General features: G+C 38.5%; 1 protein-coding gene across 4 annotated transcripts in view; it reads left to right on the top strand.

The window, feature by feature from the left end:
• Positions 1-219: 219 nt before the first annotated feature.
• Positions 220-23,658, top strand: part of sh2b3 (SH2B adaptor protein 3) — a 185,729-nt gene continuing 162,290 nt past the window's right edge. Inside the window, exons 1-2 of one of the 4 annotated variants that reach the window (XM_072587547.1) lie at positions 220-332; positions 8,048-8,878. In XM_072587547.1, coding sequence (XP_072443648.1) covers positions 8,075-8,878 — 804 coding nt within the window. In that variant the 5' untranslated portion in view covers positions 220-332; positions 8,048-8,074. Of the gene's footprint in view, positions 333-610; positions 686-827; positions 966-1,367; positions 1,564-8,047; positions 8,879-23,658 lie in introns of those variants that run through there. The other 3 variants (XM_072587546.1, XM_072587545.1, XM_072587544.1) reach the window with 3 other exon arrangements.

Raw genomic sequence — 23,658 nt, forward strand, 5'->3', positions numbered from 1 at the left:
CTTCCTCCCACCCCCCTACCCCCCTTCCTCCCACCCCCCTACCCCCCCTTCCTCCCACCCCCCTACCCCCCTTCCTCCATCCCCCCACCCCCCTACCCCCCTTCCTCCATCCCCCCATCATCCATCCCCATCTGTTTCCTCTTCCCACCCCATTCCCCTCCTCACCCTCCCTGTTTTCCCACCTCCCCAGTCTTCCCACCCTTATCGAGTTCCCCTTCTCCTATCATTCTCCCCTCTGCCCGTCCCATTTTATTTGTTATGTACTACCTCCCTGGGTGCAAGTTTAAAAGGCCGTTTTATTTTCGAATATTGGGACAGAAGTTAATTAAGCGGTAAGTCTGATCTGAATTTCTCTTTCACTATCGAGTACCCAGAAAATACGTACAACGAAAGGAACACGTACGTCCCAATGCTCGTTGAACGCACTTAGTTAAACTGATCACCGAACTTATTGTAAGTTTTTTTTCAAACTCAATTAAAGTTCAGCTTAGTCCTGACGCTGGAGAGACGGTGCGAGCTGTTTTCTGTTTTGCGGGCACCATATCCTGTCAAGGGGCAGTTTGTTTTATTTTCGTCAGTAGTTGGACCTTGGCTTCAGGGAAACCGAATGTGGAGGCCACTGTTGGACGACAGATTCGGATCCAATTCAGCCTCCGACTCTGAACATGTCGAACTGGTGAATTACGTAAGTTTTTTCTTTCGCTCTGCAAGCGCTGAGCGACGGATCGCAGTTCACAGCCCGGACAGAAGGTGAAAGATAAAGTGGGGTTCTGTGCGCGATTTTGCTGTTGGTGTAGCTTTTGCTGCTTAAATGTTGACGGAATCGAGTTGAAACTCATTCAACTGTCAAACTTGTCAGCGGAAATGATGAGTTTCGCGATTTTTTTTCGCGCATGGATTTCCTTCCTGAAACAGCAAGGTTTAGACAACATGGGTGAGCAAGAGGGTGAAGATTTCGGCTTCAGGTAGCGACTTCATTTGTACTTTTTTTTTCGTAAACCTCAGTATTGTGTCCTGTGCTCATTTGCAACGTGGGGATACTATCTGGTTAGGAGCAGTGATTCCTTTAGGAGAGGTATATATATATATATAATACAGAGCAGAAGTTAATATAGCGGCTCCGTCCTGCATGTGAGGGTTTTCTTTCATACCTAAAGGTCACGGTTTTTTCCTGACAAAGAACATTATTTCTGTCTTAAGGTCTTTAAATGTAGGAGTGATGTCGAGTGTTTAACGCGGTTTTGTTAAATGCGAGTAGACGCGTGCGGGAACTGCAGAGGTTCAGGTCTGGCTGCAGTGACTGAAGCACCACATGGTGGTGTTAAAGCAATATTTGAAAACTCCAGCTTTCGTTTCCCAAACAGCCAGACACCTCTGCTGTCGATGTTTTCACTGCTCCTTGTAGAACGATCATCCAGGGGGCAAGGTGGGCCCAGGGGAATTGCGGTTTGTAAAAAAAAACCCATGTGGAGGATGCGTCGCAAAGTTTGGAATTTCCATACTGTTAGTGCCGGCGCTGCATTGAATGACAGAGAACAAGTTGTTATTAGAGAGAGTAACCAGGTGAGTAAGCCTCGCAGCACTGTACTGATCTGTTAAAGCAGAAAGCGATGCGTACAAAATCCAAACCAACAACTTGATACACTTTAATTGATTCTGTGAACTTTTTTGATGATGCGGACTTTCTTCATGTTTACCCGTTCCTAGCACTTTTTAACCAAACGTTTGCTGGAATGTAGTCCTAGTGATCATCGGCACCCTTCCTGACAAATTTTACAAGTACCGAATGAATAAAAGAAGTGGCCTCAAGTCCATGTATTTATCCCTTACGCCCCAATCACCCCAGACAGCCAGTTAGGGGCGTGAGTTTGGTGACAGTCTGCACGCTGCCTCGGAAACTGGTTGGATTGCATCTAAACAAGTATATTTGGAATGTCTTCCAGTCTCTTCAAATCCGAAATGCTAGTTGAATGAGTTTAAAGCAGATTTTTTGGACATATTTTTAAATTCTTCAGATTTTCTAACTAGTCTAATTGGAAAATATGTACGTGGGAGATACTGGATTAGAATCCATTAGCCCCCATTGTAATAGCCTGTACAATTGAATACCAGCCACATTGCAGTTCTGAATTCCATTTGGACAAGAATCTGGAGGATTATTGGTGAATGTTGAGAAATATTCAAGCAAGATGTAATGTCTTGAGTGGTTTAACTTCTTCTGGTAGTAAAATTCCAGTATCGCCTATTCTGCCACTGACAGTACCAAGACAGTCTGCACTTCATTGTAAAATGATCGAGAGGATTGGTATTCTAGAATTCTACATTGCACTTCATGAGATGTGCTCATACTGGTTGCCAAATGTGCTATTTGGACTTGGGCAACAAAGCTTGTCTTAAGAGCTTAGTCCTGTTCCTCACTTCTGTTCAAAACCTTTGGCTAAAGGATAGTCTTGTATAGGAAGTTGTAGGATGCTGAGTCATCTATGGGCTGTCAAGGCTGATAGAAGGATCAACAAAGAGGCCAGGGCAGGGGTTATAGCAAAAGTGTTCACAGACAAGCACGTCCACATCTAACTTTGTGAGTGCTCTTTAGATGTAGGATTTTTTTTACTATATGTATACACACATTAGACTTTAAAGTGATTATACAGCTTGAGTTGTTTAGCTTTTGTAAAACAAGTTGTAATAAAGGTCCTAAATAAGATTTAATACTGAAGTTTTATCAGTATATAATCTTGTCATGTAAAGGTCTTATGCAACAGTGGTTATCCCTACCTCTGGTCCAGAAGTACTGGGTTAGTCCCACCTGCACTAGAGTCATGCAGTGCCATATCTGAAGAGGTTGAATAAAAATAGCTAAAAATCTATGCAGACAGCACTGTAATTAGTTATACTTGTAGGCTGCAACACAACTTTAAACAGTTTCTACTTTGTAATGATCCAGTGTTTTACAGTAGTTATATACAGTTACTTTATTATGTTCACTCATTATTGTCTTTTTTTTTGTTCAGTTAATTTGGATTTATAATCTGATGCGCTCGATTGGTAGGAGTATATTTTAGTAACACTGTTCACGGTTCTGAAATACTTGAATTGTGTTGGTTGCTTCAGCAGCTACACAAAATATCAAATAGTCAGCAACATGCACCTTGTGTATTGGTGTCAAAGCTACACCTTGTAAGATCCAGTAAGGTACCTGACAGAAGCCTGTTAGGTATGCTATTTGTGGGTTTATCTGTTTGAATTTTGTGTGCCCTGAGGTTTTCAAGAGCCTGTTCTGAATGTTGTTATGTTTGTAGGTAAACCTTAGATTAGAACACAATAACTTTGTTGATAACTGCAACTTAAAAGTTTAAAATCAGTGTTCCCTTTATGTGGTTAGATAGGCTTCATGGTATGTAACAAACATGAAAAAAAATGAAACAAAAACAAATCATATTTATGCTGGAAGTATTCAACAAGTTAAACACATCAGCCATCAAGAAATGCAAAGTCATCATTTTTGGCAAATGCCCAACATTATAATATATTTTTCTGATTATCCATTCTCTCATTTAAGTACTTTTAACAAACTGAAGTTTGTGAACAGTCAATCCACGTAACACTTGCCCTGTGATTTAAATATTACACCGTCACATTTTCATAAGAAAAGTCGTTACATAGTGGAACAAAAATTTCAAGTCCTCCTCCTAATAAATACTAACATAAAGATGAAATGGTTATTTACAAAATATGACTGCATTTAAAAATCATAACTTTTACATCTGATGATGTATGCATGAATTCTAAGTGGCCTGGTGTAATCAGAAGATAAGGCAACATAGCTCAGAATGGTTAGCAGGGTTAGATTAAATGGAATCCAAGGAAAGATAGTCATTTAGATGCAAATTTGGCTTAAAAGTAGGAGACTGAGTGTGGTGGTGGAGGTTTGTTTTTTGGTCTGGAGGCCTGTGATCACTGGTCCACTGCTTTTTGTCATTTATATAAATGATTTGGATGTGAATATATGGTGATATCTTGAAAAATGTCCATAAAACAGAGGAGGAGGCGCTGGATGTCTTAAACACATAAAGGTGGATAAATACCCAGGACTTTATCAGGTGTACCCTAGAATTCTGTGGGAAGCTAGGGAAGTGAGTGCTGGGCCTCTTACTGAGATATTTGGATCATCAGTAGTCACAGGTGAGATGCTAGAAGACAACGTGGTGTCACAATTTAACAAAGGTGGTAAGGAAAAGCCAGCGAACTATAGACCAGTGAGCCTGACATCAGTATGAATGGTTAGTAAGTTTGCAGATTATGCCAGAATTGGTAGTGTAGTGGACAGTGAAAAAGGCTACCTCAGTACAATGGGACATTGATCAGATGGACCAACGGGCCAAGAAGTGGCAGATGGAGTTTAATTTAGATAAATGCAAGGTGTTGCATTTTGGTAAGGCAAACCAGGGCAGGATTTGTACACTTAATGGTATGGCCATGGGGAGTGTTGCCAAATAAAGATCTTGGGGGTGCGGTTCATTGTTCCTTGCAGGTGGAATCACAGGTAGACAGGGTAGTGAAGAAAGAGCTTGGTTCGTTTGCCTTTATTGGTCAGTGCATTAAGGATAGGAGTTGGGATGTCATGTTATGGCTGTACAGGACATTGGTTAGGCCACCTTTGGAATAATGCATTTAGTTCTAGTCTCTTTGCTATAATGAAGGTGTTGTTAAAATTGAATGGGTTCAGAAAACAAGGATGTTGCTGGGTTTAAACTATAGGGAGTGGCTGAATAGGCTGCGACTATTTTCCCTAGAGCATCTGGGAAATTGTGATGGAAATTTGGGAAGAAAATAGGTTAATGTTTTACAAAGAATAATGCTTGCCTTAGAAATTTGTGCATGTCATAGAGTCATAGAGATGTACAGCATGGAAACAGACCCTTCGATCCAACCCGTCCATGCTAATCAGATATCCCAACCCAATCTAGTCCCACCTGCCAGCACACGGCCCATATCCCTCCAAACCCTTCCTATTCATATACCCATCCAAATGCCTCTTAAATGTTGCAATTGTACCAGCCTCCATCACATCCTCTGGCAGCTCATTCCATACACGTACCACCCTCTGCGTGAAAAAGTTGCCCCCTTGGGTCTCTTTCATATCTTTCCCCTCTCACCCTAAACCTATGCCCTCTAGTTCTGGACTCCCCGACCCCAGGGAAAAGACTTTGCCTATTTATCCTATCCATGTCCTTCATAATTTTGTAAACCTCTATAACTTGAACGAAACCATTTTATGTAATGATGAGAACCTTAAATTTTTATTAAATTGTTTTATAATTATTTTCTAAATGTGGAAATATTGTTAAAGAACAGGTAGTCGGAACTCTGCCAATAATTGTTTGTATTATAATGTGTGACATTAATGCTTAAAAAACCTATAGTTTTGGAAAGATTACCAAACAAATAACCAAAGATTAAATTTAACGGAAGGAGGAAATCTGTTCTTGCCTGTTTAATCACATTAAGTTTGTTAACCTCTTCCTAAGGTTGGGAAGAAACAGGTAGTGGCTGTTAATTTTTTAAAATGTTTTTTTGTTCCTTAATACCAAATGTGGAAGGAACTATGGCACTCAGTAGTCAATAAACTCCATCCAGAAAGGGAAGTGACTTGGTTTTCTGCCTCACTGATTGGCTTGGATCCTTTCCTGCCCCAGGCTTGCTTTGGGAGACAGCAGCCATGACTTTAGCCTGACTCTGACTGTGGAACTTGAAAATTTGGTAAAAACAATGACTGCAGATGCTGGAAACCAGAGTCTAGATTAGAGTGGTGCTGAAAAGCACAGCAGTTCAGGCAGCATCCGAGGAGCAGTAAAATTGACGTTTTGGGCAAAAGCCCTTCATCAGGAATACAGGCAGACAGCCTGAAGGGTGGAGAGATGGGCTGATTTTCAGAAGTTGGGATCTTAGTATTGGAGAATGGCTTGACTCTAAATACAACTTGAGGATTAATATCTGAGGCATTGAGGACTGGCCCTCACCACTGCTAGAAGAGCAGGAGCATCTGTTAGTGTCCCAGCAAATGATTTTGCCTCAATCAACACCAGAAAAAAACTTACAAAAACAATTAACTGAATGCTTACATTAGACTTTTGCATGGAAAAAAACAACTTGTTTGTACATATTATAACACACCTCGGGGGAGTTGGGTTTTGGAATTTGAAACTTGAACCTCCTAGCCCAGAGGTAGGGACACTATTACTGCACCACAAGACTCTACCTTCAAAGGAGCTGTGATAAACTGGCTAGGAATTAAACTGGAGTCCACCGTGTGGCAGGTGAAAATTGTACCACTAAACCACCAACGCCACCATTTCAGACCTTTTGCATAGATTGGTTGCTTAATTTATCTAGTTAACAGCTATTCCACTTCAAAAGTAATTTACAATATATAAAATATCTAGAGAAATTCTGAGGGCATCAAAAGACAACATCGGCATATCTAATTTCCTAAGTGTTTCCAAACTAGCAGCAAAGAATAAACCACATGCATAATCCATTTATTTAAATGAAACTTTTATTTTTCAATCTTCATTGACATTTTAACCATAAACAACAATCATCAAATGATGAGGATGTGACTAAGAGCATTGTCATTACCAAAAGGGCTGGTAACGTTTTTGCCAGTAAAAAAATCTGTGGACTGAGCATACATTTACAATAAACAAATTACAAAAAAACTCATTGTTTAATTCCCTCAAGACTAGAATAGCATTTATGCAATAATTTGAAAAAAAAGGCACATTGCCAGTCAAGAGTGTTTTTAATTACCCCAAAGGTATTGTATATTATTCAGTTCTGTGCATAATTTCTCCAAGTGGTCTTAATGTTTAACCTTCTATCACAGCTTTCAGCGGACTTATACATGTGTACAATGAAAAGTATTAAACATAACAATTAATTGTTGCTCATTACGTTTCCTTCTATCACACTTTGAATTTCTGATTTGCTTACGTATTGTCAGGTCTTATGGCAGAGAGTAGTAATCCTGCCTCTGACCCAGAGTTCTGGGTTTAAGTCTCACTCACTGATGCCTAGGGTGGAGCATTCCTTGTTATCTGTGCTTGATGTGGATTGGTATTCCTCAGGCGATACTCTGGTGATGGTTTAGCAAGGTGTTCCAGAGTAAAAAAACTAGCTATGGTAACAAAGTTGCTTTGTCTGTCTCATGCATTGCTAGATGTAGGAAAGCCTCTTAAGTCTGTATATATTGCCTTATTCATAACTGAGTTAGAGACAAAAAACTGCAGTTGCTGGAATCCACGGTAGACAAGTAGGAGGCTGGAAGAACACAGCAAGCCAGGCAACTGTGTACCTCAAATGCAGCTAGAGAATTCGGAAACTAATAGACTATCACCTATAGGTATTCAACTGAATGTTGTGACCTTTCTAGGTTCAAATCACTCTCCAATAATTGAGCACAACAGTCAAGGCTGACATATCAGTCAATTACTGAGGGAGGACAATGTCATCTTTCAGATGACACTTAGACTGGCATTCTTTCACTGACACTCTTTCAAAGAAGCACATAGGAATCAAACCTAGGGTCGTGGCCAAATTTATCCCTTATTTGATATCACAAAAGAGGTTATTATATTGCTGCTTTTTGCTATGTTATGTGTAATTGGCAATCAAGTTTGCTCTGCTACAACAATGATTATGTTCAAAATTTTCACACTGTAAATTGTTTTGAGATATCTGATGACAATGAAAAGCACAATGCAGGTATTGATGCACAACTCACTTTTATCATTGTGAACGATGATTGTTGTTCACAAATGAAGAATGGAGAGGACTGTCAATGATCTTTTGAATGATTGCATTGATTGTTGATCCTTGGATATGAAAAGATTTTTCTTGTTCACTACACAACTTTGCTTTAAAACCAAGATTTTAAATTTCCTTTTGACCATGTACATTTCAGAACTTTTTAAAAATTAGATTTATATACTTGCTTTCATTCTTTCTCCAAAACCACTAACATGATATTTTGTTTGTCTTTTCCCAGCATAATCCAGCTGTCACAGATGTTGCAATGAATGGCAACACTGTAGGACAAGGGACTTTGACACAGCCTCGTAGCTGGAGAGAGTTTTGTGAACTGCATGCCCATGCCACAGCCACGGAGCTCGCTAGGCAGTATTTGCTATTTGCAAATGAAAATCCAAGTCACGACGTACAGGGGCCTGAAAACTTTTCTTTACAATTCACAGATCTTTTTCAACAGTACTTCAGAAATGAGGTAAAAGAGGGACTTGCTCTGAATAGGTGTACCATTGTGCCCTTTACAGGAGTACAGGATTACAGGGAAACAAGTAGGAAAACTACTGATGGCTCTTCTGGTCTGGTGTTACCGAAGATGGAAACTGAGGTGAACAGTGTTGAACAAACTGAAAGGAGTTCTGACACTAATCTCCCATTTTCATCAAAGTCACGAAGTTCTGAAGATGTTTCAGTTTCTGCATGCCCATCACTTGAACGACCCAAAACATTGAGTCAGTTTACAAGAAATGTCAAAGGCAGTATACGGCGACTGTTCCGAAGGAAATCAACAGATGCAATACCAATAGATGGAAAAGAAGAAGCTTCTGGAGAAGTTGGTTCACCTGAAAGGGACTGGTTAAGAAACCTGACTCACAAATTCCCTTGGTCAAGAACTGTATCTAGAGAAGAGATTCTTGACATCCGCAAGGATGGTGTTTTAAATTATATGGTGGTGGATGATGTAAGCATGGACATGGACATGGGCACACGATGGCAAAGATGTAGGTTGCTTGTGCGAAAGGCAAAGTCATATGAAGTTGATGGATATGTACTCGAGTTATTTGACCCACCAAAGGTAAGTGCACCTTTTTTGAAAACTCATTTTCTGGCTAATTGATTTCAGAATTTGGCTGATTTTAAAAAAAAAAATTTAAGTTTTAAAATAATTTACTTTCCATTTTGAATTGCTCTGTGTTAAAGCTTGTTAATTAAGTTGAGGTGATTGAGTCGGCAGTCTTGATGACATATTGAAACAATTGTAATAAGCTATACGCAATAAACCCATGAACTCCATAAGCTAATGTGTACCTTTTTGAGGTCTCCCAAAGCAGCATCTGTTGTAGCACTTGACAGAGCAACACAGGTGTGCTCAGCCCAGTTAGGTTAAAACACACCTTTGAAAACCTTTTGGGTGTTTACAATTTTAAAATTGATAGAATTTAGTGGTGACTTGGAGAAGGGAGCATATAAAAACTTGTCAGGTATTATATGATACTGTTGCTTTGATTTGCAGTGTAAAGTACAACTTATGCACTTTTCAACGATAAGGTCACTGACTAGATTGTCAGGCAAGAAATGCAGTTCCAAATGTTGGCAATTTGCAGAAAAGGTGAGAATTGATCAGAAGTTTGGAGCATGTAAATGTTGAAGCAATGAAGTTTGTCAGCAGATATAAAATTATTGTTTTCATCAGTAACTACATAATTATTGAAGATGCCCTCTCAGCAGTAAAGATATATAGGATCAGAAATTATGAATGATCACTTAGTGCTTGTCAGATCTTTACAGAACAATAGAAAAGTAGTTCAGAACGCGATCAGTCAGCCCATTGTGTCTTTGCTGGCTCAGTAAACTAGCCAGGAGGAAGTGAAGACTGCAGATGCTGGAGATCAGAGTCGAGAGTGTGGTGCTGGAAAAGGACAGCAGGTCTGGCAGCATCTGAGGAGCAGGAGAATCTACGTTTTGGGCGTAAGCCCTTCATCAGGAATGAGGCCTCATTCCTGATGAAGGGCTTATGCCCAAAACGTAGATTCTCCTGCTCCTCGGATTCTGCCTGACCTGCTGTGCTTTTCCAGCAACACACTCTCAACTCAGCAAACTAGCCACCTAATGTATGGCTGTACACCATCAACTGTTTTTGTCTTATGTCTTTTAAATGTTTGGAAAAGTTCCAAACAAGTTGTATTCTATGCTCAAAATGTGTATTTCTGTTCTGGAAGTTACATACAAACATTTCTGTGATGGTTTAGAGGTTAGTTGCAACAGCACATCCAATGTAGTATAGAAGGATTGTTAAGTAAGGGCAGCATGTTGTACTACCACAGATATCCACTTATCATAATGTGGTATTACCAAAGTAATTTTACTGGCTAAGGTGAGTTAAATTTTGGGGACGTTGCTTAAATATTTCTCAAAACTATATGTATGAGCACTGCTAGGCTTTGGAAGAAATAGTTAATTTCACTGTTGGTAAAATTGAATTGCAGCTTTTTGCTTTTTGCTTAAAAGGTATCAAAGGTGTTTCACATGTGTCATGTCAAAACTTTCTTTTACTGGTTTCAAGTAAATTAAGTTCTGCATAAATAATTTCCTAATATATCCTTGCTTGCACAGTTAGAAACAAAAGGTCATCAGCACACCTGCAGTTACCAGCTGTTTGGATGTTTCCTTCTTTGATGGCTTGGTTTAAAAAAGTGAAGTTTATGAGGTGGTGGTGAGGCACTCCCTTATTGCCTGATGAGTGCATCTAAACTTGGAGAACTTGGCCTCCTTTAAACAGCAGCATTAATATAGCAATATCCTTCTAAATGTTATATAAATATTTAACTGTACATTTCCTGCTTATGAGCCATGTCAATTATGTTTCAGCTTTTCCTTTTTTTTGGTAGGTTAACCCTTTGGGAGTAATGACATTTTTATAATTAATTGAACTTTGTTCAAATTTGAAAAATTCTTAGACAATGTTAATTAAACCAGGCAAAACAGTGTTTTGGTGAGTCATAGAGATGTACAGCATGGAGACAGACCCTTTGGTCCAACTCATCCATGCCGACCAGATATCCTAAATAACTCTAGTCCCATTTGCCAGCATTTGGTCTATATCCATCTAAACCCTTCCTATCCGTATACCCATCCGATGTCTTTTAAATGTTGTAATTGTACCAGCCTCCACCACTTCCTCTGGCAGCCCATTCCATACAAGAACCACTTTCTGTGTGAAAAAGTTGCCCTTTAGGTCCATTTTAAATCTTTCCCCTCTCACCTTAAACTTATACCCTCTAGTTTTGGACTCCTGTGGAATGACAGAGCAGGCTCAAGAGACTGTTCCTATGGTTGAATGGTCTTATTTCTCTGTCTGTCTGTCTGTGTCTCTCTCTCTCTCTCTCTGGGTTGTAAATCTTAACTCAATAACACTTCAGCCATCTCAACAGGTAGCTTGCTGAGTTTAGTTTAAGTCACATGATTTCTTGGAAATGCTGTTTTGACTCACTGCTAACAAAAGAGCTTCTGGTCATTAAAATAAACAAATTGCCTTCATAGAACTGAAAATCAAGCACCTATTTATCTGTACTTCAGAACCCAGAAACCCAGAGAAGAATAGTGTATTATAAATAGTATTTCAATGTTCTGGTTAACTTGGACTTTCAGGATTATTCCTAAGCACCCTGTAAAAATCTTCTCTGTATTTTACAACTGGAACTGCATCCCAGTTTTCCCAATGTCATTTTGGTCTGTGATCTCTCTCCTCCCTGATGGTCTCTTGATACAAAGTCCATACAGTTCAATACCATTCTTTATGTAACATTCACCCACTGAGCCTTTGGGTGATAGCATGTTAAATGTCTTGACCTAGCTGCTATAGCATTATGTGACATGAATCAATTTTTCACCTCACAGCAGGAAACCCTAGGCTTATTGATTTATTTTACCAATCAATGATTTCAATTTTAAAATGATGCATTATTATTGGGAAAGAGGTGTAAGCACACTGTGAGCAACATTAAGGATCAGTGTCCGTTAAAAAGAATTGCACAGATTTACTGTAAAAATGTGAAATTTTCTTTTGTTTCTCTGTGTACTTTGTAGTAATGTCATTAGACTATATGCAGCCTTTGACTTTGAGATAAACATTTGATGTTCTGTTTCCTGTTGTTGTGCTGTGGAAGTGTTGTTTTCCTTTTATCTGGATTTTACTTCCATATTTGGTGCATCATTGCTCTCTGACAAATGATAACAGTTTCAGACAAAAGCAATAAACACAATTTATGAACATTACATGTTTTAATTTATTTAGCTCTGATGGAGTTGAAATTAAATATAGAAATCTGTTACGCAACAAAATTATATTTATTGATCCACTAAAGTTCAAGTACTGTTGGCTAAAATTTACATGCCTGTGCTGGGCCATATTTACAGCACTGAGGATGACATATAAAATAAGTCACCCAACATTCCATCCACTCAAGTGCTCATCCTTGATATATGCTGCATGGGAATGTGCATAAATCAGCAGCCTGCACGCATATGTAAATAAATAATTAAACATCCATGAGGCTTATTGGCCAGCCATGGGTTTTAATGATTCACAGCACATATCAAAGTATGGTTGGCATGGCAGAAATGGGCAGGATGTTTGATCTGATGGCCAACACGAGAAAGGTGGGAAGGAAGGAGTGGAAGCCCTTTCAGGAGGTGTTCTGCACAAAGCAGGGACATGGCTAACCGCTCTCCAGGGTGCCCATTTCTCCAACTCTGAAGCCAAGGTCTCACTATAAACTAGTTTAGCCTACCCATGGCATGTTTTAGTTATGGGTTGGGCTTTTTCAGGAAGAGTCGTTATCCAACCAACTATCCTTGTAGGGTGATAGGTGAGCAGTCTAAACTTCTGTAAATGCAGGGCTACATTCTTTTTTTCTTCCTCCTCACCACCCTGACCCCAGCCTGATTTTTCTCTTTCTGCCATAAAGCTAATGTATGCTGGTCTGTAACCCCACAGATGGAATAACCTTCCAATATTAAACCCAAGGATCCTTTCTGTATCTGCACTTTGACATTGAGTATTGGCAATTTAGGCTAGTGAAAGGGAGAAACTGTGGTTAAACCTTTCCTTGCACAATATCCACACATTGCTGCTTATTTTACTTGCGCTAAAATAATGTAACAAGAATCTTGGCTTTCTGCTCCTCCAGTTGAGGTATTTTTAGTATCCCCACTGTTGAGGTCGTGCACACACTTAAGAGGTCAAATATTCCTGTATTGCTTAGATTTACAGAACCTAATTGCATTAAAGACACTCCATGTTGAGTTGTTGTGCACCACTATTAGATTTATAGATTGTTTCAGCTTCTCTTAAACTAATTCTGTGCATGCTTTAGAAACTTTGCCATAATTGCAGATATATAGCATTCCCATTTGTATCTACCTTCGGCAATTCTGGCCCTAAGAATAAGTCAGCCAAATGGCGTGACTACTTGTGTGTAGAGAGAATTTAGAATTTATAATCTTTCAGTTCTGGTGCACTTTAACTCTTCCCCTTCCCCCCCCCCCGGTTTCCTCTCACCAGTGGGCCCACTTTGTACCAGTATAGAACAGCACAAACAATAACCAGGAAACCAGGCTATTTTTGTACAATATATTGAGTGTGTTATTTTTTAGCCTCTGCTAAGCCTGCCTGCTCTTGCATTTGAATTTTTACTCCAGAATTAGTTTAAGAGAATCTTTAAATCTAATAGTGGTGCACAATGACTCAACATGGAGTGTCTTTAATGCAGTTAGGTTCTGTAAATTGGCATTCCTTTATAAAAGCCAAATTGTCTTTTGATTGAATGAATTCAGTTGTTATCAAGTCCATTATGAAACTACATTAATTACCACTGAATGGCAAATCTCATTGAATCCTGGCAACGCAGAGCCAGTATTCAGTTTCTAGCCTCTCCTCTGCTAAAGGCCATGAACTTTGTGGCAGCAATAATCCTTCAGTATCCAAACAACCATTTTTTCATCCTTGAACCTGGACATTTTAAGGGTTGGATTTTCTTGCAGTAAAAGGGGCAAGGTCAGGCCAATAATTTCATGCCACAGGTCAGTGTGCTGCAGTGTTTGCATTCAAAAACCTATCTGTAATGAAAACTGCTTCTGGAGAACTGCAGCCTACCTGTAATGGGTGTCAATTGAAGCCATTTAATATGTCAATTGGGGGCACTCCTTACAATCCACCCAGAGTTTTCCAAACAGATGAGGGCCCAATTATTGAGGCTGAAACCCTTTAGGTGGATGGAGGTGGCCTCCTGCTGGCAGGTTGGTAAGACAGCCATGCCTCCATTTAATTTCATCACTATCCTCACCATCACCCCCTCCCCCACCCCCCAAACCACCACCACCACCCAGCTGTGGGTGGCGGGAGGGCTGTACTGCGGAAGGGTTCCCCCTTCAGAATGATCGCCTGACAGCTTAGCCACATTTTAATTTTAAGTTTTCTAAAGGCTTCAGAAGGTGCCTCCAACTTCACAAAGAAACTGCCTTTTGCTTTCACATCTATTGTGGTATTGCCCTAGTGGGCCTGCTGGCTTCCTACAGCCTGCATTAGTTAATATGTCCTTAATAGAACACAGAACAGAAAGCACAAGAACAGACCCTTCAGTCCAATGTGTCTGTGCCAACCATAATGTCATTTCAAACTCGTCCCATCTGTGTGCACAAGGTCCTTATCCCTGTATTCTGTGCCTGTTCATGTCTCTGCCTCATAAATGGTGAAACAGGGTTTTCGAAGGTAGCCTCTCAATTGGCAACCTCTTTAAAATTTTCCTCCAGAGTTTATCCTGAACTGGAACTGAGCTCGATGTATGGTTTGGGATCCAGCAGCTAATGCCCAGTTCTAATTGTCAGCAAACCATTTAACGAGTTGACAAAAGTGGACATTACATTCAACCCTGCTCCTTCTAGAGTGTGCACATATCTCAATAGAAAATCCGCTATAGTAATCTGGGGCAGAACTCCTAACAAGGTGTTTAACCCTGGGTCTCCCTGATGCAATTGCTTCCTGGACTGATGTTGATCCAGTACTGTCAAACAAATGCACGGAATAAACAGAGTATTCTGAACGGTCTACTTATAAAACCTCATTTGAAAGCCTTCACAAAAGTTTATTGTATTACTCAGGCATTTCCAAGAAATGCCATTTAAATTATGTAAATTAAAAGTTGCATGCTGTTTTGATTATTTGAACAAAAGTCTCTAAATGCCGATTAAAAAATGCTTACTGTTAAAGCACAGACAAGACAGTGAGCCTATTATGTCGAATAAGTTCAAGAATTTTCATTATTCTGAATGAGAATTGACTGCCTGTTTTGTACTGATTCAAAGTGAAGCCCTATTTAATTATCTTCAAATGATCTTAAAACCGTGGTCCTGATGTATTGCGGTGTAGACAATGTTTTAAAAGTTACCCATACGTTGTTCTTAGGTCAAAGGGCTCAGAGAGACTTGCCCCAGACTTTTACCATTGCTTCTTTATAGCTAGCTGCTTGAGACAAAACACTTTGAATCAATTTGGTTTTCTGTTCCTTCCTAAGATGAGATGTTTCAAACGTCATATGAGTAGTGGTGGCATATGGGCAAATCCAAATGTATTTATGAAAATAGACATTTTGCCAAAGCCTTTTTATCTTACACTCATCAGAATGGTTTGAGGGACAGGTAAAGCTAGCTCTTTCACAGTGCTACAATGCACTCGCAACATGGGTGGTTTCGTCATTAACAGGATACTGCTGTCAAGCAAAAACAAGTTTTGCTTATCAGAGAAATTAGTAATATGCTAAATGAATTTCTGTGACTGTATGATGCTAGGTTTGTTGGTTATACAGCTCAAGGACTGGTGGATCATTTCAAACAGTATGTCCTTTCGGCTGTTTGCAACAATCAAGGTACGGACTGTACCCAACCAGCCCACACTTGAAAAACCCATAATGCAGTGTCTGATACTAGACGTGATTCTGCAATTGGAAGACATAGGCTGGATAATCGTGAATGTGCAGGAAGTATTTTGACAATCAATTCTCAGTTGAGCTTGTAGAATGCGTGTTCTGGAAGCTGAATATCTTAATACACAGAAGGCCTGTTTTTTTGCAGACAGAAAGAATATGTACATGCACTACACTTGTTTAGGCTCAACAAATTCAGTTACATTCATTTCCCTGATCATTCCTTGTGACAATGTCCTGACCAATGAGACCCAACCTGCCTGTTTTAACATTTAAACAAAATCTGGCTATTAACTGTCAGGCAGCATTTATGGGTGCATTATCTTTGGCAATGCCTAGTCCAATCCATGCACTTGCCAACTGATTAGCAGTACACTCTCAAGCAGTATAAATGCTGTTTATCCCCATGAATTTTTATTTTTGTGAAATGTCCTAAGTGCAAGATGAAAGGCTTTGACAAAATGTCTTCTTTTACAGCAATATTTGAGTTCTCTCATTACATTCTATTACTTTACAAATTACATGTGCTTAACCTTTTGGTAGCAAAATCAATCACAGTTTGCCTTGATGCTTTATTATCTAAACCTCTTTCCTTTTTTAAGTCCGTCTGTATTATGATATAGCACTTTGAATGAGTACTGTGCAAAGCTAAAGACTTGGCTTAAGATGATTTTTGTGTTCTCTGTATTCAAGTAACTAAAGGGTATTTTGCTTCTGCAGATTTCAGAGGAGTAACAGAGCCCTTTTTCATTTTCCTGGTTGTAAATTCACTCAAAGATTTGAAAGTTGTTGAATGAAAAGCTGAGCTGTGCACTTTAGGCCTGGGAGGTTCTGGGTTCAATTAATTGCGATAGAAATAGTTCAGTCATCTAAGTGCTTCCAAGTGCTCAAAAGGTGATCTGTACCTCACTCTGAAAGCAAACCTTCAAGCTCAGCGAGCTAACTTACGTATTTAGCATCAACCTGAGCTACATATTTTCTCAAAAATCAGCACCTCAACTCTATTTACCTGTCTTTGTTCCAAATCCCTTGATTCCCTGATGAACAAAAAAATCTGTTCACCCAGTCCTCAATATTTCAACTGCTTCAGTACTCAGTCTTTTGGAATAGAGGTATAAGTTTCTGGAACACTTTATGCAAAACATTTGGCATTTAAATGGAGAACTGGCTATAATTTTAATATGATTGCTCCTTGTTCTAGATTCTTCCACTCAAGCCAATGATTTCTTCAGATCTATCTTATCAAGTCCCTTTGTAATTTTAAATGCTTCAATTAGATCACCCCTCAACCTAAAGTCAAGTGAACACAAGCCTGGTCTATGCAATTTGTTTCCATAATTTAACACTTTAAAATGTGTTATCATTCTCCTGAATCCTTTCCCTCATGGTCAATACCTTTTGTACTGATGGATGGTGGCCAATGCTGATGCAGTGTCCAGATGGAATCTGACCAAGGCTGTGTACCACTAAAACAACACTTCCTCAAATTGTGTTCCAAACACCTTGAAATAACATTCCATTCACTGTCTTTAATAATTTTGTTTGTAACAGCTTCGTTGAGGTGGTATGCAAGAGCTTAAATTGCTCAAAATGCTCAGGAATTGAGAGGGGAATATTAGCTGATGTTTATTTTCTTGATTGTTTTCCATTTTCACCTACTGGAAATTTAAGTGACCGTAAGATCAATCTTGACAATGGCCCTGCAGTTGAATAGCCAGTCAGTACAATAAAGGACTTAATGAATCATTGTCTTGAAGGGAAAACAGAAAATAAAATAGCATCCCTATTAGGCAAGTACACTCCCATGTGTTGCAGAGCCTTAAGGTCGTAGATGCAATTCCTAGTTTAATCTCAGTCATGTGCCACCATGAAGCTAAAATTGGAAACAGGTGATTTCCTGCTAAACAATCTATGTTTTGGTATCTTGACTGAGGAAAGGATTGAACCCTTTACATTGTCCCTTACTATCACAAGTTGACTCATTATCAACCATAGGTTAAGAAATCTTGAAATAATGGAAGTCTGTTAGTGCTATTGTATCTTAATTCACCCAGCTAGATTCAACATATTGAGAAAAGAGGTCAGGAAATAAGAGAGAATTGTTTTTTTAAAAACTGCATCTCACGGATCACTATGTGAAATACAGGAAGTTATCAACTGATGTCTATAACTTACGAACAGTTGATGCACAGTCAGAATATTGCATGTTCTCTTTTTGTCCCTGCTTATCACAAACACTGATCATATGCATGTGATACATTTGAGTATTGAAACATAAATCAAAGTTCTACATCTCCTGTTTCATAAATTGAAAACTTGTTGTCTCATTTCTCAGAAAAGAAGCAAAGTGCTTTCTGTGAAATAGCTTATGAGGAAGCAGGTGTTGCTGATAGTGTGACTCAATATCTAGCTTAAATATGTTGTCAGCAAAAAGCTTTTCGCAGAACACCTATGCTGCAACATCATTGGAAAATGAAGACATTACAGAGTATATCTGTTAGTTTAGTAGTATTGTCTAATCTAAAAATGTATGTGCCAGTTAAAGTAATTTTACTTTACATAAGGTTTTCTCGACTTAATTGACCAAAAAGGTTATTGAACAAGGGAAAGAATACTGTGCATGATTTTTCCCCTGCTTTGAAGTTAATCATAATGTTCTATATTCATAAATTGGGTGTGGCATACACTAACAAAATCTGTCTAAAAACTTGACTATATCACTTGGCTGACACTTCAATTCATGTTGAGAAAGTGCTATATTCTGGCTGAAATTTTAATGTGCTCAGGTGGACATTATTGACCTAATGGCCCTGTGTGGAAGCGAAATTCAGCATTCTCGGGTCTCCTGTCCAATGATGTTCCTTCATCCACTCGTCTATTCTGGTATTTTAATAATTTGTGTGGGACCTTGCTGTGTCTGAACTTCCTGTCTGTTGCATTTGCCTGTGTAAAAACACTGCATTTAAGAAGTAATCTATTGGCTTCTGAGGACGAGATAAGATGCTATTTAAATGCAAGTTTCTTCTTGTACTAGTCTAACCTCTAACATTTCCTGTCTCTGCAGTGCATGAATTCTATCCCATGGCTTCTTTAACTAAGCACTAAATTGGTGTCATTTTAGGGTTTTGTTTTACTTTTTGCACTCTGGCAGATAATTCCAAACCATTACTTGGTTCTTTAAATGATTACCTGAGATTTATTTTTCAAAAAATTATTTTGGGCTGGTTTGAAAATAAGGATGTTTGGTGCAAGTCCCTTCAACCTTTGTTGCCACATATCAATATTTTAGGTCTGAATATCTAGAAGAAAAAATCAGTAAAACTTGTGAATGATGCATATTAGTCCAATTCACCTCTGTACCTTAATGGATCTCCAGTTTTACCTGTATTTTCATTTCTAAGTATTATTGATTTCTTCCTCTGATGAGGAAAGTAAAAGCTGACGGTCAAAGAAATAAAACTGATATTTTCATATAAAGTTTTATAGAATCTTGCATTTACAAATCTGAATATAATACAGCACAACTGCTTGGTAATCTGTTTTTGCCTTGGACTTGTGTAGGCCAAGTTTTGGTTCGGGATTAATAAATATTCTGTATGTAAAGACCCAGCTGCAATGGGCACCAGAAAGAAATGGAAAGCAATTCATTCAGCTGTAAATCTTCACAAACAGAAACCAACCAACTTCATCTCTGTTTTCTGAGTTCTTTGACCACGTCAAAAATAATCTCAAATGCGTAGCATTATGAAATGAGCATCAGGAATGTGCATGGTCCCGATGCACTAAAAATAGTTGAGATTTTGTCTGGGAATGAAAGATGACTCTCTGCAGTAATAGCTTTTATTCTGTAGGTATTAATGTGGAAAAGTATCCATTTTAGTTAAATCTAAATCTCATGTGCAGTCTGTTCATAGAATACTTCTATAACTCATTGTGCAAAGCACTTTTCAACATGAAAGGTGTGACATAAATACAACTACTATTTTTTTTGACACAATTGCTTTCCAAAATCTTTCACAGGGGTAAAGTGGGACAAAGTCATTGAATTTAGGTGACTCAAGGCAATTGTTAGTTCTGTTAAGAGTTTTGCTGATCCTGGTTTTGCTGAACCATGCAGCTCTAATATTTGTGTTTTATCATATCGGAGTTAGAGGTGTAATTCCCTTTTTCTATTGGATGAACAGGATGTTTAGAGATTAATTTTAATTATGAGCTTTGTCTGATCATGGTTTCAAATACATCAATGAACATTCATTTATTCACCAAGCATCTTGCGTACTTTCTCTGTTTTTCTGTTATGAGTCATCATTACAACTTTGTAATGTACCACTAGCATTTTACTGATGTCTGCACAGTCAAGCCACAGTTACCTCAACCTGCCTGAAAAAGAAACCTTAGATAAGGTTGTTTCAAACAGATTTTAAGGCTAGAAAACTCCTAAATTCTTGTTCAATTGCAGGTTTTTTACGTAAATTATTATATTCAAGCGGGAAGGTTTCCGGTGAAATCGTATAGAATAGTGAGCTAGTATAGAATGTGTAGTGTTAGCAGAACTATCAATGAAAGTTGATCATTAAAATAAGTTAATTTTATTTTTGTAAAGCTTGTCAGTAATTGTCATATATGAAGTTGCCTAGAAATAAATAATTTCCTGTTTGTGCTTTAGATTAGCAACATTGCAACTCCTCATACTTTTGCAATCTGATTGTGAAATCAATATTTGTAGATCAAGTCAGGAGGTAGGAAGAGGTACCGTGGGTAAGATTTATGTCAGTATTTATTATAATGCTGTTTTGAGGACAAACACTGATCCGTCACTTTAGCAACACTTGAACTGTGATTCGAACACTGGGTAAGTTTTGTAATGGTGGGTAGCATAGAGTTGGAATCTCAGTTTGATTTCCACAGATGTGACTTGAGCCACTTTAATTTCATGATGATGGCATCAACAACAACTTACATTTACATAATGCCTCTATTATCATAAATCACTGCAAAGTGCTTTGCAGAGGTAATATGAAACAAAATATGAATCATGCATTTAATAGGGTAGATGAAGGTTTAGGAATAAAATAAGGAATATTAAGAGGAGAAAATTGAGGTAGACTGCTTGAGAGATTTAGGGACGGAATTTAGAGTTTTGGTCAAAGATTTTAAAGAGGTTGCAATTCGAGGAGTGAAGATTTCTTGGAGGGATGTGGATATAGAGGCAATTATAGTGATAGCGAGGGATAAGGCCATGAAGATTTGAAGATGAGGTTGAGAATTTTAAAATTGAAGTATTATTTAACTGGAAACGAGTTTAGGTTATTGAGCACAGGAGTGATGGATAAGTGGATTTACTGTGAATTAGGAGTCAGACAGCAGAGTTTTATATGATCGTTTTAGTGGAAGGCAGCAAGTTGGAGGCTAGCCAGGAGTTTGGTTGAAAGGCTGGTCTGGAGTTTTCCTTGTGTAAAACATTAGTAATTTATAGAATTACGGATTCCTGGATCCTTCTTTCTACCTGTTGGAAGGCATTTGAAATAAATTTCCCATAATTTTTTTGTTTTCCCTATTAATCTGGATTTTATCTGGCTTTTCACTTTTCCCAGGTAAATAGATGATGGAGTAAGGAGTACATTATTGTGCTGCATAAGGCATTGCAGTCATGCAGGATGCGCCAGAGGTCTTTTATGGGTCATTGACAAATTTTGGAAAATGGTTTTCCTTTCCTTGATCAGTTTGGAAGGGATTCCATTGAATCAAACCACTTTTGCTTGTTTTGTTCATTTGTGCACTAACTTTGCTCATGATTTTGTTGTAAACAGACTCTCATTTCAGTGAATACACCTAAATGGTGAAATTAATTATTCCTGTGGAAATGCATCCTTAACTCGTGAATGGTCTCTTGATCAGAGCTGGCATAAAGCTCTAATATTGGGCAAATAAGTGCTGTAATAGGACATCAGGGCAAGTACTGAACTAAGTTTTGTTTTGGAATTTTATTTTCTAGAAAGTAGATGTAATTAATTATTCACGAATGTTTACCTAGTTGCTTTTGTGGTTTTTGATACATTCTGAAAGGATCTAACTTGCACTTCTGGTATATGTCTCTTTTGACTATACATAGTTAAATGGCTTATGTTTGACTTGCTTCTTTGAAAGTTATGTATCTTTCATGTAATCCACCAATAAAATTTCCAATCTTTTATTTTGTATGTTCTTTTGTCTAGTCTTGCTTCATTCCCAACAGAGAGCGCACGGAGCATGTTCTCAGTTGATTATTATACTGTTAAATGAATTAATTACTTCTCCTTTGGCTGTATTTACTTTTCTCCAGGGATTTGTTGTGTAAGGAATCTAGAAAGTAGTTTGTAACATTGTGACTTTTAAAAACATTTTCAATCGTTATTTGAAGAAGGAATATTTTGTGGATTGGCCCACTCCCCAGATTCATTGTTTCCTGACTTACCTACCTGTAACCTCCTGACTGTGCATGACCAGCAGGACTCCCCTGGTCCACATCCCAGATTGCAAAGACACTGATCTCTCGACTCTGGGACAATGCACCTGACTGACTATAGACAAACCCCTAGTCTGGCTATAGCAGTAGCCACTAACTTATCATAGTCCTCTTTGACCCCCAGTAAAGACAAGTTCCCTTTGACTTTCAGATGAGGCCATTTGGTTGAAGCTCATGCAATGTCGTCGCTGTATTAGCTGCTGGCACGTGCAGTAGGTGTGGTGTTACTTTAGTACTTTGCCGAACAACAAGCTGTCTACCTATCCCTTTTATGGTTAAAAAAATGCAAGCTCCAGGGGCTGATAGACTGTAACTCAGCAATGAAGAGCCTGTGCACTAAAATGGAGTGCAAACCATAGAGACTGGAAGCTTCCAAGTAAGCACAAGTGAGTGAACAGTAAGAAATGATGCTAATAGTCAGAAGTTGCATCTTATGAGATTAATTTCTTGCAGTTGCCCATGCCACTGGAGGCAGTGAAAAACTCCCCCTAACAGGTTAAATATCCAACTCCTTTCCTTTGTAATATATGAAATAAGAACAGAAAAGGTAACTGATGTTCCAGTCAATTGGCTTACATAGAGGGAAAAGGCAGGTTAGCAATTTGATTACACAATCCTTCCTTTTATACGTCATGACTTCAGTGAGACTGGTTCACAACTGGACTTTTGGACCATTGTTGTTTATCTCTTAACATGTACTGCACTTTTAAAAAAATTGTACACTTAATAGAGTCATAATGAACAAAGAAGTGTACTAAGATCCTGGCCTTAATCGTCAAATTTACAATCTGGTAGGTATACCAATACAGTATCAACTATTTCACACACAAATAAAAGAGGGAAGAAAGTAAAGGTCTGACAATTATCCTGCTGCAATGTAAAACACAGCGTCAAGATGGAATAAGGAAACCATTCACATTAACGTGTTTATGATGTTCTTCGTTAATGTACAAAGTACAGTTAGTTATTTGCAAGTACAGAAAAACAGATGCACTTTATTAAAGCTCTTTGTCTTACACCCATCAGGACAATTCAGAAGAGTACCATTAAATGGAAAATTAACATCTATGCTGCCTGAGAGGAGAGTGCTGATTGTTTGGCAATTAGATGTTTGAGCAAGAGGTGAAGTTGCCTGTTTTATGCTATTACAATGCAATAGCAATACAAGTGCTGTACTGCATGAACACAGTGCTGTTGTTAAGCCAACAAATGGATCATGTATATATGAATTTCAGTGCTCATCTGATGCCAAGTTTGTAGCATGTAAGACTTGTTGGTCATATCAAACTGCTTGGAATTCTACCATTGAACAACATTTCCTGGATAATCCTGAATATGCAAAGAATTATACTTGGAAGCAACTTAGGTTTG

The sequence above is a fragment of the Chiloscyllium punctatum genome, chromosome 17, assembly GCF_047496795.1.
Source record: "Chiloscyllium punctatum isolate Juve2018m chromosome 17, sChiPun1.3, whole genome shotgun sequence".
Taxonomy (NCBI): Eukaryota; Metazoa; Chordata; class Chondrichthyes; order Orectolobiformes; family Hemiscylliidae; genus Chiloscyllium; species Chiloscyllium punctatum.